General features: G+C 47.5%; 1 protein-coding gene across 1 annotated transcript in view; it reads right to left on the minus strand.

Annotated features, from left to right (window-relative positions):
- The window catches only part of LOC135238640 (neuron navigator 1-like), a 98,884-nt gene that overhangs the window by 52,333 nt on the left and 32,050 nt on the right, over positions 1-14,501 (minus strand). Inside the window, exon 6 of the mRNA XM_064306761.1 lies at positions 9,545-9,895. Coding sequence (XP_064162831.1) covers positions 9,545-9,895 — 351 coding nt within the window. The remainder of the gene's footprint in view (positions 1-9,544; positions 9,896-14,501) is intronic.

Raw genomic sequence — 14,501 nt, forward strand, 5'->3', positions numbered from 1 at the left:
TGTCACTGTGAAACAGCACCCCAAACCATGGCTTGGGAGAGGGTGAATTCCTTCTTGACCAATGGGAAGGCACGCTTAAAATGTCTGAGCCAATGAGATATCCTGGCTGAGCCTTCAGCCCCAATGCTCCCTGTGAAAGCTTGATGTGAGCGGTAGGGCTTGATCGCATCACCGCTGGGCACTTGGGAGTTTTTGGAAACTGTGATGTGACAGTTAAACAAAGGGACACCTGGGAACTGGAGTCCAGTGCAGCACTGGTTCCAAGTCAGAGATGTATCTAAACTCCCACCCTCACCCACTGCCTTAGTCAGTTATAAACTTCTCAACAAAGTCTATTCTAACATAGAACATATTTTGACCGCAATACCAGGAATGTTCTCTCAATGGCCACAAGCACATTTAGAAATGATTGCACGGGTGGTCCCTGCTTGCAAGAGAATTCCTTCACAATACCGCAAAAAAACCCCACTCGACAGACAATAACGTAGTCATGTAAGCATCAAGCCATGTTGCTGTAAGCGGAGGGCAAAAGCCTCTCTTTCACAAACAACTATCACCACATTCAGTTAAATATCCTCTCAGACTGTTGCCTGTACATTGGTAAAGGACTCCTTACCCAGACAACTTCACTGGGACTGACCCAGTCCTACCCGGACAACTTCACTGGGACAGACCCAAAATAAAATAAGGAAAGCTGGAGCACACTAAGCTCAGAGCAAAAGACACTGCTTAATGAACAGGGGAAACTGACTTTTTTTTTTTTTGGCCTGTACACTATCAGGCAAATTAACGGCCCAGAGCTCCTGCCCAATGAGGGTCATCCCCCACACCGCCATGTTCTCTTCCCGGGGCAGCCTGCTGTGAGATTGGGGGGGGCATTTGATGGGTTAATAATCGCTGAAAGGCTTCTGCTGATTGGGAGGGATTTACAGCCCTGAGGGGAGAGCGAGTCACAAGCCTCAGATCCGGCCCAAGTGCTGACACAGTGCACGAGCGTTAGCGAATCACAGCAGGGCTTTTAAATTTAAACAGCGGGGTCACAGGCGGGACCTGCTCATCTGACCCCCCCCCCCCCCCCCCCAAAATTACAACCAGAAAATGGACGTACATCGTAATGATTGTTATTAAAATAAAATTAAGGCATGTCCCCAGACCCGTTCTAGCAGGCTGCAGATTTCGGAGTCTGTACATTTCAACCACCCCCCACTCCCATTCTACTCATCAAGGTCTTGATTGAAGCCCATGATTAGTTAATTAGCTCACTGGGGTTTTGTAGCGCTGCGCTAAAAAAAAAAAGAAGCTACGTGCACACCAACCCTTTTGGGATAAGACCAGACAGCCTCAGGCTAACACTGCACGTTCCCGTCCGCGCAGCGCTCTTATGGGAAGGACAGCCACGGCCCTGAGTTTGCGTTCGGAGTGATTCATAGCCCGTTTCTGCGCAGACGGTGTGACCGAGCGAACGGAGACACGGACGCCCTCGCTGTCGCGCCGAGAAGAGAATTCGAGCGATAAGAGATAAGGGAACGCCGTTTCTTTCGGGCTGAAGGCTCCTTTGTGCCGTGATCCTTGATTCTTCGGCTAGCTGAAGAAATATCGCAAATCTGTAAAACTGAATTTACGGCACACTTCAGTTTCATCTTCGCAGCGTACGAACGTGTGCCAACCCATAAAGCAGAAACACTGACAAAGACCGGAAATAAAACGCTTTAAACGACGGGATAATTTAGGTACATTCTCCTCTTTAGAAGTATACATTTTTCTGACTGAATGACTTCTCTCTTTTGAGTTATTTAAGATTTTAATTATGCTGAGTAATTTACATTCCAGAAAATTACAGCTGTACTGTTAAGTTCAAAGGATCGGCTTAAATCATATTAAAAAAAAGTTGAATAGCATAATGTTAGAAATGGATTCTATTCATCTTTGTATCCAGTCAGTATAGTGCAGTAATATTAATTCCTGTGACCCACCTTAGAAGTAGGCCTACTGAACACGTTTTCACTGCACCACAAGGAAATGGCAAGTGTTCACCTCATATCAGGAGACATATCGCAATAGCAAAATATTCACAATGATATTTTGTACACACGGCACAGCTTAGAGACAGTAATGGGAAACAGACTCCCTGGACATCCTGTTGGGACGGGCGTACATTTTTTACGATTTCCTCACGGGTTACGATGTCAGGATGAGAGAGGCTGAGATTGTGAAAACAGGTCAGATGATAGCATCGACTATATGGGCTCCCGACCAGATCCGATGATGTCACAGTCAGAAAGCACAGCGGGCAAAACGTCATACACGAAGCCACCTTCTGATTGGTCAACGGGAACTGAAACACAGAATCGGCTTGCATGACCTCTCGCACTTGATAAATTCAAGCCGATTATGCCCAAATCTGTTTGACAACAGGATGGCCTCTCAATCTAGGCTTAACCCAACCTGTACAAACGTTCAGGTGCCTGAAGAACAGGGAAATACTGCCCGCCTCCTGACCAACATGCTAACCATGTTCTTCCTTCACAACTACCAATTCACTCCTTGGGGGAGGGGTGGGGTTGCTATTCTGATTGCCCAGCATGCTTTGCCACCGTTGCCATGGAAACGTGCATGGTTAGAAATAGACTAAATCTAGGCACTGAGACCATATTTTTATATTTTATTTTAAGATGTTATTGCTCTCCAATTATGCAGTGAAATCAACAGCCGTTTTGCTTTCATATGCCATTAGATTTAGAAGCAAGCTGGAGGTAATTGGGAATGGTATTATACTAGCAGAACGGACCGTTATAGCGCACATCTGCTTCATGGTAACGCATTTCGCTGCTGATTGTGTCCTGTCTACCTTGTCAAAATAACCGGCCATCTTGAATTGAATATCAATGGAATGCGCAGTCGCAGACATTTTGTCATCGTGCCCTCAGTGCATTATTTTACATTGGAAATACTATCAGGAGTGCCATCAGGTTCATGCCAGTAGGAATCAATTACAGGGAGAAAAAAAAAGAAGATCAGAGATAGAGCAGCACTCGATCGAAGGCCAAAAATAACATTAAGGATCAGACATGTTTCTGAAGGTCTTCCCGCTGTCTTTGAATGCAGTGGGGAGGGTAGGGGAATCGGGCCAAATCACCTCATCATGCGCTAAAATGAAATTCAGCGGTATGCGTGTCACACGGAAAAGCTGGGACATAACAGGACTCATGCACATGCATACAAACGTCCGTGTGCACACACATACGCACACACAAACACATCCACATGCACAAGCACATACACACATTCGCGCACAAACACACCCACATATACACACGCACGCACACACAAACACACCCACATGCACAAGCACATATACACACACACACGACAAAGACCACTTTAACACACACACACAACAGCGCACCAGGGTCACGAGGAGTGCCATGCAACATCTCCAGGCACGACAGTGGAAGCGCCCAAGCTATGGCCCACAGGGGCCTCTGCACACATGACCAACCTACAACCGAAAAGGCAGACTACTGCAGTCACATGACCCTACAGAACGAACAGGCCAATATGCGTACTGACCACCACAGAACTGGGCCAGACTACTGCAGTCACATGACCAACCTACAAACCGAAACAGGCCAGACTACTGCAGTCACATGACCCACCTACAGAACCGAAACATGGCCAGACTACTGCAGTCATGTCCTACCTACAGACCAGACTACTGCAGTCACATGACCCACCTACAGAACCAAAACAGACCAGACTACTGCAGTCAGATGACCCACCTACAGACCCAAAAGAGGCCAGACTACTGCAGTCACATGACCCACCTACAGAACCGAAACAGGCCAGACTACTGCAGTCACATGACCCACCTACAGAACCAAAACAGGCCAGACTACTGCAGTCACATGACCCACCTACAGAACCGAAACAGGCCAGCCTACTGCAGTCACATGACCCACCTACAGAACCAAAACAGGCCAGACTACCGCAGTCACATGATCCACCTACAGAACCGAAACCCCACTGACCAGACTCCCCACCGCACAGCAGCATTTACACCACAGGGCATCAGATTCAGTGGCACGCCTACGCTCGGCAACACGCGCCAGCATTCACACCTCAGGAGATCGGACTCAGTGGTGCACCCGTGGGGGTCTTATACAACACCGCACCTGGGAACGGAACAGAACGTACCACTCCCAAACGGGGGTGAACAAACACCACACTGCATACGGGACACTGAACACCCCCCTCTACATGCAACAGGCTGGTGCAGACAGCGCACTGCAACACAGGCAACGGCACATTTCGCCGAAACGCAGACGGCCATAGAAACACGAAGCTATAAATGAAAAGCAAATGTGAGCAGGCACGTCACCCTGAATAAGTCCGCCTGTCAGCGAAAATACACAACGTGCAACACAATCCGCAATCCCCCCCAAATGCAAAGACGGCCTGCAGTGGAAAAGAGCCTTCTTCATACTGAGCAATGCGGTTTGACTACGGTTCTCCACAGTCATCAGGAGTCATTTCACTGTCAGAACTGAAGGAGGGGGACATCAGCGCGAAACCGCTAAACACACCCTGACAGACCCCGTCCCGCTCGGCCTCATGGGAACCCGAACGACTGGGCGTCCGCCACGGCATGGAAGGGACAAAACGGCATAAACTACTGGGACCTACTGAAAACCTGCATTCAGAGACAACAGAGACGGGAAGAATAGGGCGGCAGCGTAGTAGCACAGTGGGTAAGGAACTGGGCTTGTAACTGAAAGGTCACAGGTTCGATTCCCGGGTAGGACACTGCCGTTGTACCCTTGAGCAAGGTACTTAACCAGCATTGCGTCAGTAAATGAGCTGCTATGTAAAAAGATGTGCAAGCCGCTCTGGATAAGAGCGCCTGCTAAATGCCTGTAATATAGTGTACGAATAGTAGAGCAGCTCTACTAAAAACCTCTATTCGGGGACAAAGAAAACAGTAAGAATCCGTGAGCAATAAGTGCAGAGCTGAATCAATAATAATACGGCAGGATCTCTGGCTTGCGGTCGAGCTGGGGATGCACGCGAGGCCCTTATCCCAGATTTGCAGCTCGTTTTCCCATTTAATCAGCATTCCGCCTCTCATTTCTATTCAAGAGACCGTCTCTCCTAAGTGAAGCTCTGCGGCTTTCCTCTCTCTCTCTCTGCTGGTTCTGTTACAACCGTACCATTTGAAATGCTGTCAGGAAAAAGGAAAAAAAAAAAAAAAAACAAACAAGCCTGAAGCATGAAGGTTAAAGGCACTGGAAAAAAAATGGCACCCATTTCCTCCGTTACCCTCGCGGCGCGTTTCCATGGCGATGCAGAGCGAGAGCGAGAGGGAGAGCTCACAGATTATCATCTCTCTGAAACGTCACTGTGCATCAGTGAGAATGAGGCGCGGGGCTTGTGTGGACTGCTCCTCGTTTCGTGGGTTAGCTCGTTATCATTGGGCACAACCGTCCAATCGAATGCGCAAATGAATAACGAAACAGACCTAAAGGCAGATTCTGCTGTATGCATTTGTGGGATAGAGTTACTTAAATGCAATGCTGAGCCTATTGTTTTGCATGGTAAACACTGGACTTAATAACCAACCTATGGTTTTTTAAAAGGCACCCAACGAACCAACGGGGGTGAGTTGCACACATGAAACTAGGTCAAGTTATTTCAGTAAAACGATGACCCTCTTAACTTAATACACTTCATAAATTAATTCAGTTAATGCTTAATTCAGTTACTGTACTAGACACATTGACACAGCTTTGCACAGACAAACAGGCACTGCATGCCTGCACAATAATAAAAATGTTGCACAATGACATTTTCAAGATGGGGGAAGTTGAAACGATCAAAAAGAAAAATCAATTGTCTGATATTTTGAGAGAATGACATTTTGAATGGATTGATGTTCTAAGTGGGATCGGGATCAAAAATTCTTTTGACGAATGACCTGCAGTCAGGTGATGCACAGCAGGCTGTTCTGAGCTTCTGCTCTGGATGCTGTTGCCGTGACAACCCTGCCCTGCAGAACTGGACCACTGATAGAGGCCCCGCCCTTCTCTGGACACTACAAAATTCTAAACGGATGCAACCGGACACAAAGGTTCTCACTCCATAACCATAACACAGTGCACCTCTTTCAAAAAGATCGCATTGAGCGCCTAATTGGTAGAGTCAGGTGTGCCAAATTAGAGTTGAAATGAAACCTACAGGATGGTAGATAACCGGGAATAGGGTTGGTTCTCACTGGTGTAAACTATAGTGTGAGGATCCTTGGGTTGCCGATGACTTTCTATCCTCGTAGGCCAGAAGTTGGCCGGTTCTGTGACTGTAATCAAAGCCAGATGTGAGGTAGTACAGTGGGGAGAAAGCCACGAGGTGAATGTGGGGGGTGGGTGGGGATGGTGACAGTGGGGGATGTGGGAGTCCCCACTGTCTCCATACCATAATGGAACAAGCCTTTATTCTTTCCCCGAAACCCACCGAGTACGCCCTACTGCTGAGGGTGGCCTGAGACGCCCAGAGACAACAGCGAAGGATAAGAGCAAGCAACGCTTCCATCTGCGCAGCATCAATTACTGTCATCTGTCCTGGTTTCCATAATGCACCTTCATCTACAGAGAATCTACGTGTGACATCATTAACTTTCACGCATAGATACTAGGCAGCAGAACACCAATACAAGTTAAGCACAACAGAATCTGAAATCATGTCGTGGTGTCCTAGCTAACCTACTTCTGGCTAGCGGACAACGGGGCACATCATTGCTGCACAAAATAAAAAGGTGACTTCTCTTCTGTAGAACGGGTTATTTGTGGTAAATTAAAGAACGGCGTGTTAGAGGTCAGATTTCCAGTGACTCTGCTGGCAGAGAGGTCTGTGTGTCAGAGCAGGCACAGTGGAAGACCGCGCATCGCGGTCGATTTAACCCGCTTTGGTGCATCTCAGCGGCCCATACTGCAGGGGTGTGAACGGCCTGGATCGGGACCAGCGCCACCGCTCGCCCCTCCTAATCCCGTAAGCAGCCCCCTGCAGGTCAGCCGAATGCGTGCTCTCGCTCTCTGCTTGTCTCTCTCTCTCGCGCTCTGCTTCTCTCTCACTCTGCTTATCTCTCTCTCTGCATTCTCAGCACTCTCTCTCTCTCTACCACTCGCTCTCTGGCGCTCTGGTTCTCTCTCTCGCACTCTGCTTCTCTCTCTCTCACTCTGCTCTCCTGTCTCTTTCTCAGTCCCTCCCTCCCTCTCTCACTCTCTCCCTCTCTCCCTACAGTTCAGTCTGGCAGCCCTGCTACAGTAGATGGGGAGGGGAGGGCCTCCAGCTCAGGTGGTCCAGCCTGGACTCCTCCATCTCTCAGCCCAGAACAGGGCCTGCTGGTCAGGGCTGTTATAGAGCGCTGAAGGGCGGGGTCCACAAATGTGTGAAGAGAGAAAAAAATAGCAGCAGTCTTTCCAGAAAAAAACAAAACAAAACAAAACATTTCCCTCGTCTTGCCCAAGCTTCTCTGCAGTGGTGCAACCCTCAGTATTCAGGACTATTTCAGCATTAAGGCACTAATAAACGGCTACTGCAAAAGCATTTACAACTGATCATTGCCTGATATTACTGTTAATTAAGGTACTCCTCTCCCTTCCCCTTTAATGCAATGACCATGACTGCAAACCATGCCAGAAGCAGGAACTGCACAGGGAAATTAGGGGAGTAAATCTCAAAAACCTGGCTGGATAATGTACTAATTAAGCAGTGGTGGCTAAACAAGCCCTGCAGTGCAGCTCAACGAGGGGCCCCAAAGCTAATTTCCGTGACTTGCGCCACAGCTCCACAAGAGACCAGAAATGGAGCTCCACGAGGGGGGCTAACACACAGCTCCACAAGGGACCAGAAACAGAGCTCCACCAGGGGGCCTAATGCACAGCTCCACAAGGACCAGAACAGAGTCCACCAGGCTAATGCACAGCTCCACAAGGGACCAGAACAGAGCTCCACCAGGGCCTAATGCACAGGTCCACAGGACCAGAAACAGAGCTCCACCAGGGGGCCTAATGCACAGCTCCACAAGGGACCAGAAACAGAGCTCCACCAGGGGGCCTAATGCACAGGTCCACAAGGGACCAGAAACAGAGCTCCACCAGGGGGCCTAATGCACAGCTCCACAAGGGACCAGAAACAGAGCTCCAGCAGGGGGCCTAACGCACAGCCACATGAGTTGACCAGAAACTCAGCTCCACGAGGGGGACTGCAGCTGCCTCTGATCTTGTCAGCTCCACAGGGGACCTCATGAAACTTGCAATTAATACCACACTGATCAGTTATGCTTTAAAGTGTTTTTTTTTAATAGCTTCCAGTTTCACAGAGTATCACAGCTTGCCAGACAACTCTACCAGTTCTCTAATGGGGAGATTTGCAAAGGGGTGACACACCAATCAAATAAATTTTAAGGAACTTAAAAATGTATTTTAAAGTGAGGCGATACCAACGTGACGTGGATGTTCATGGAACTGCCAAGAACCCTAAGATAAACACCGTCTCTCCAGATTTCTCTTTTGCCTACCTTATCCGGATCCTCAGCTGCAGAACAGCACGCTTTCGTGAGCCTTTAAAACCCTGCATGCAGTTTAACAACGATAAACATTCAGGTCCGGGCACTCGAAGTTCTCTCGGTCCCAACAGAGAGCTCCCATCAAACGCTTAAAACCTGCTGATCTGCACAGTCATCTCTCCCCCAGAACCCATTTCACAGGGATTTAAATGGGATTGAACGGGATGGTGCTGGCGCAGAGGACAGAGCTGATAGCATCAAAGCGAAGCGGCAGCGATTTACATACCGCACTCTTCTGCAGAAGGAGAAAGCAGCTGAATCAGCTTTGCAGAAGAGCGAACAAACCTGAACTCTGGACTCAAACCCGCAACCCCAATGCGCCAAAGCAGCGCTTAAGTCATTATCTTAACTGCTCTGAATTTTTTTTTTTTTTTAATACACTGCAGGATAGGCTTCCATGCAACAAAAGAAAAGACGAGCACGGACAATGAATAATATGATGCTCGTGATTTGATTGACATCTAATCAATATAAACACTGTGTGCAGAAAGGACTTGCTGGCACCAGATCAGTAGATTAGATTTACTTTACACACAATCACACAAAAACACTCCAAAGTCCCTGCAAGTCGAAAGTAATATAAATAAATTCAAATTGCGGTGCTTACTCAGAAGGGTAACATGTGACAATGCTTTACAGGAGGTCATGTGCACAAGCATAAACTAAGCTTTTAGACAAATGATATCAATGGCCGATTTCTTTTTTGTTGACATCAATAAACGCTAGTCTGAAAGATGAAGGCTAGTTTAATTTCTGCATGCACTTCACATGTAACCCCACACTTCTTAATGAGCGGAGTTATATGACCTGTGTGAGGTGGTGGCAGTGGGGTGTGGGGGTGCTGTTTGCGGGGCATGGGGTGTTGCGTGCAGGACGCGGGGTGTTGCTTGCGGAATTTTAGGGAAGGGTCGGAGCGAGAGTCCTCACCCGTTCCCCAGGTCGTCGTCCTCGTTCAGGCTCTTGCTGACGAGGTCGCTGTCGCTAAGGTAACCGGACTTGAGGTCGGGGTCGTCGGCGTCCGGGCCCTCGATGAGCTGGCCCCGGGAGGCGTGGCCGAGGCGGGAGGGGTTCCGGGCGGGCATGGTGCGGGACGCGTACTGGGCGGGGCCCTGGCCGCCGTGGTAACCGCCGCCGGTGGAGGAGGGGGCGTCGCCCGCCTGCAGGCGCGGACTGGATTGGCCGTAGCGCCAGGAGAGCGGCGACGAGCGGTTGGACGTGCTGGAGACGCTGCGCGCGTTGGTCTCGTCGCTGTCGTAGCACACGCCCGTCTCCATGCAGCTGGGCGGGGAAAAAGACATCGCCACGGGCAACGAGAGAGAGAGAGAGGGTGAAAGAGGGAGAGAGAGGGGGAGAGAGAGGGAGAGGGGCTTTACAGCAGACGCTCTTATCCAGAGAAACTTACACAGCTGACATTGTTCACACAGAGCCCAGTCACACAGCGAGATCGTCACTCAAGCAGTTCAGTTTCAGCTCAATGATACAATGGCAGATCCCTGCCTGGGAATCAAACCTGCAACCCCAGAGCTGCAGACCCAGTTCCCAAACCGCTAAAGTACGCTACGCGCACACACAGGTGGACACACACGCACGCACACACAGACACAAATCAGAAACACACACGCACACAGACATCCGCACGCCTGTCACTGGCTGTCGTCCTCTTAACGTGTTTCCATCGTGCCTAACGGCCACAGAGGACGATCATGAACCTTTAACTGCACCAGCAGGAAGCTGCCGTTTGCCAGAGGCCAAGAATTATTACCACGAGAGCGGGGAATATTTACCCATGTGACCGTGCGGTCCGCGCATGTGACTCAAATAAAGCGATGGACCAGACGAATCGCATGACTTCATACGACACCACGGAACGGCTACTGAGCAAATACGGCGAATATCATCCGCCAAATCCACCGCTCCCGGCTAGGACAGAGTCACACATCTGAGCGCGCTCAGTAAAGGGCACTCTTCTGAGGGTGAGGGACAGGAGCGGTTCTTCAGGGAGAGAGGTTAACTAAACAGGGGGGTACGAATGTACACACATCACAGAGCCCTTTTCTATCGAGCATACATCCCGTCCAGTAATGAGCGGGGGATGACCCAGCCACCGCGGGCTTACTTTTCCGTCCTTGATCGAAGAGCTCGGCTGAATTCACGAAGACGTGCACGCGTACGCATAAAATGGCCACAATTCTACTTGCAGGACGCGATTCGATCCTATACGCCTGCTCGACCACTCCGCTCTGCAGCAGAGGGCGCCTTGCACCCCCTCCCACCCGAGTAAAGGGATCACAGAGCTTCTCCACCCTAGCTTCCCAGTGGAGGAACGAACTCCCTGTCCCTCTTCGAACCTCCCCCTCACTACCCATCTTCCGCCGTGGTCTGAAGACATATCTCTTCAGACTATACCTGGACTAACTGCCACCACTCTGTATATTTCACTTTAAATCCCCCCCCCCTTTCATGACCCTCATTAAATGTGCCCCCATTCCAGCACTTTTTGGTAATTTGTATTTGTCCTAATATTGTAGCTTGTTCTTCTGCCTAGTTGGCTTGGCAGAGGCTAGGTCAGAATAGTGTTCACTGTGTGAACTAAACTGTGTTCTTGGCTAGAAATAGCTGTACAAAATAAGTATTGTATCTTATTGTGTTTTGTAGTTGTCTATGACCATGAAATGCACTTTTGCTTTGGAAAAAAACGTCTGCCAAATAAATGTAATGTAGTCTTCTAATCTTATCCTGCATTCACTGTAGCCGACTTAAGTATAAAAAAAATCATTCCAGTTTAAAAAAAATCATCACAGCATCTGGAGGCACAGACTAGTCTAGACTCATCTCTGCACAAGCTGCTGCTTCTAAGTCTGTTTTCCTACTTTAGACCAGGAGTCCTCAAATGCCCCATTACCAGCCATTAGAAAAACCGCCAAAGTCATCAGAAACTTCTCTAAGCATCTCAAATGTGCTTCATTGCACATTAAAAAGTATGAACCAATTTAAACATACACTAAAACCAAAATGATACAAAAACAACCCAGGAAGTGAACTATCCATGTGAGCAAATATCTAGCTGTATACCGTAAACTCATAGTTTACATTTCATATACTGTTATCAATGCTAAGTAACCAGGGTATTATAGGTAAAATAAATACAGCAACATAAAATCTTGTTGGTAATATTCAACGCAGGGTACGAGGATCTAGGGACTGAAGAGGAGAAAAAAAAAAAAAAAAAGTCAGTGAATGTGGATTTGAAGTGGAAAGTTTTAGAGAAAGCAGGGCTGGCTGGTTAGAGAAAGCAGGGCATGCTGGCTGGTTTTGTGGTTTAGGGCTTGCTGCTCTGGCACCCCACGGCTGGGCTCTTCTGCTGAGTCTGGTGATTATATAAGCAGATGTGGCAACCCAAGCGAATAATGGAAGCCCAGCCCATGCGCGTATACATGTGAGGAGGGAGAAGCCAATTTTACCATTAATAGATGGAGATTACAACTAATAGAATAATCCACTGGTGCCATATATGTACTAGGCTAACACTGGGATAATAACCTTTCCCAATAAACAATGCCAAGTAAATTTTCCCAAAATGACTTCCTCATGTTTTAGCAATTTCCTTAATTAGATTTTCTTCCCATTACAAGGACTGTAATTTTACAAAATGAAGATTTATTGTCTCACCCATTATACAGAGACAAAACATGGATACAGTACAAAAACGTGTCAAACTTGCAGTACAGAGAACATATCTGGGTCACATGACCCCTTTTAGACCTGCATGAAACGGGAAATTCAAAGCTTGGAGATACCTGCCACTTGCGACCCATTTATGTGCAAGCATAATCGATTTATAGATTTACAGCATTCTGATCTTGCTTCTTATTGACACACACAGTGCTCCTTCAACAGAGAGCACACCTGCATGGATTGAACTGGCTCAAATCTGGCACAAGGACCGAAGCAAAAAGAGATGCTCTGTGTCTTACCGAGTTATCCAGCTAACACTGCTTCATGATGCAGGCCCCGGGTTCCAAAGGCCTTGAATAAATATTTGTTCCCCCCCTCCTCTCTGTCAATACCACAAACGCAGCCAGATGCCGTCCTCTTGGTCTGGCTGCGGTTCTGCCGTTGTTACAGTTGCTGACATTTCTTGTCTATGTTTTCTGGTGTTTGTGCATCTCTGAAGAAGCAGAGAAAACACTGTGCGTGTCTGAAGCCTGTCTGTCAGTAAGGGAGGGGCAGAGACTTCTCACACGGGATTGGTGGGGGGGGAGACCTGTCCATCCTGCACTAATATTTAATACATTTATTTGTTATTGTGTGGAGAAACGCAGTAAAACTGATGTTTTATTGCGCGCCAAACAAATTGCTGTTGTCTAATTTTCCACTTAGTGTTCACTTTTCCCCACTTCTCTTCTTGTGAATATCATTGGACCATTTTGGAAAGAAAAAAAATCTATATACACATTATCTACGAATTTCTGAATAGGCTATTCAGACTCAGGTAAACCCCAGCTCTGAACACAAGCAGTACTATGGACGTCGAGTCAAAGCATTGGGAGAGTAAGGCTTCATGGGCCCCCCAGATCTGTTGCACATTACTGACTCGCTGACTTCAACAAACCACAGATACACTGCAGGGGGGAAGAAGCCTTTTCATTGGTCCTGATGATTCAGCGACTGTGTCATATGGTAGCCAGCACCCAATCACATTCTTGGTGTTTCAATGCTAAAAAATACAGAATTTTTTACATGCACTCACACCATGCATTAAACATACAATATAAGTTAATATACTTTTGGGCTGTAATTTGACTGTAATGTAAAGCTGCTCAATATTCCATTATGTAATTATATTAATATCAACCAAATTCATTAGGGAGAATTGAATGTACTCCTACATAGCGAGCTGCAAATAACAATAATTAACAGCAGCAATGTATGATTTTCAGAGATTTAGTCTCCTTATCCTCCCCCTATTTATTGCCGTTACCTGAATCAGGTCAAATCTACATGCTCAACAGCCCCGTGGTTTTACAGAAACCTCAACAGTGACCTGATTTTCACAATGACCTTATTCATTTTCCAGCGCAACCGTTGAGATACAGTGACTTCAGCATTGCTGTGAAATGCACAGCATCATAAGGAGGACGGTGAGTGAATTCCACATGTTCTACATGTCACTCCAGGTGACAGACACTGTAATTCACTACATCCTTTTCTCACATAGCAGATGCTCCTAAATAGAACTTTCTAGATCGGCTGAAGAGTTCCAGCTTCAGCAGTTGGATATGTACTACAGCGAGTCAGGGTCAGGGCATTTCCACAATGGCAGTTCACGCGTGAAGGAGGACACCGGCAACCAGAGAGCTTCAAGCCCATTTCCGTATCCCTACACCACTGATTTACCCAACTCTGACCAAAATGTCTTTGACTGTGGTTATTTACCTGGGCCCTAACATAAAGTTAAGGGTAGATACCAGATTCACTATTGGCAGAGCTAAATCTTCCACCTGTCAGCCTCCATCCACTGCAGGTGACTGCAGAGAGGCAGGCAAATGTCAGCGGTTTTAAACCATTTAAGGTGCGACATCACAAATATGTGATTAGAATGTAGTTTAACTGAACATTCTAATGCTGATGTAACAATCACCACTGGTAATTGAAAACAATGGAGTTCTAGAACATTGAATTAGAAAACATTGGAAAAAACTACCCCTCAGATGGTTAGTAATAATTCTACTATTGGCCCAGCAGAACGATTGAAAGGACACACTATGTTCTTTTATGCGGAGTACTGCTTGAGTGAAAATGAGCAGAGAGCCAGAACAAGAGGTGGAAATGGTACCACAGCATAAACAATGGCTGGAAATCAAGCCCAAGCCGCTCTGCATTT

Source organism: Anguilla rostrata, chromosome 13, assembly GCF_018555375.3.
Source record: "Anguilla rostrata isolate EN2019 chromosome 13, ASM1855537v3, whole genome shotgun sequence".
In the NCBI taxonomy this organism is placed as follows: Eukaryota; Metazoa; Chordata; class Actinopteri; order Anguilliformes; family Anguillidae; genus Anguilla; species Anguilla rostrata.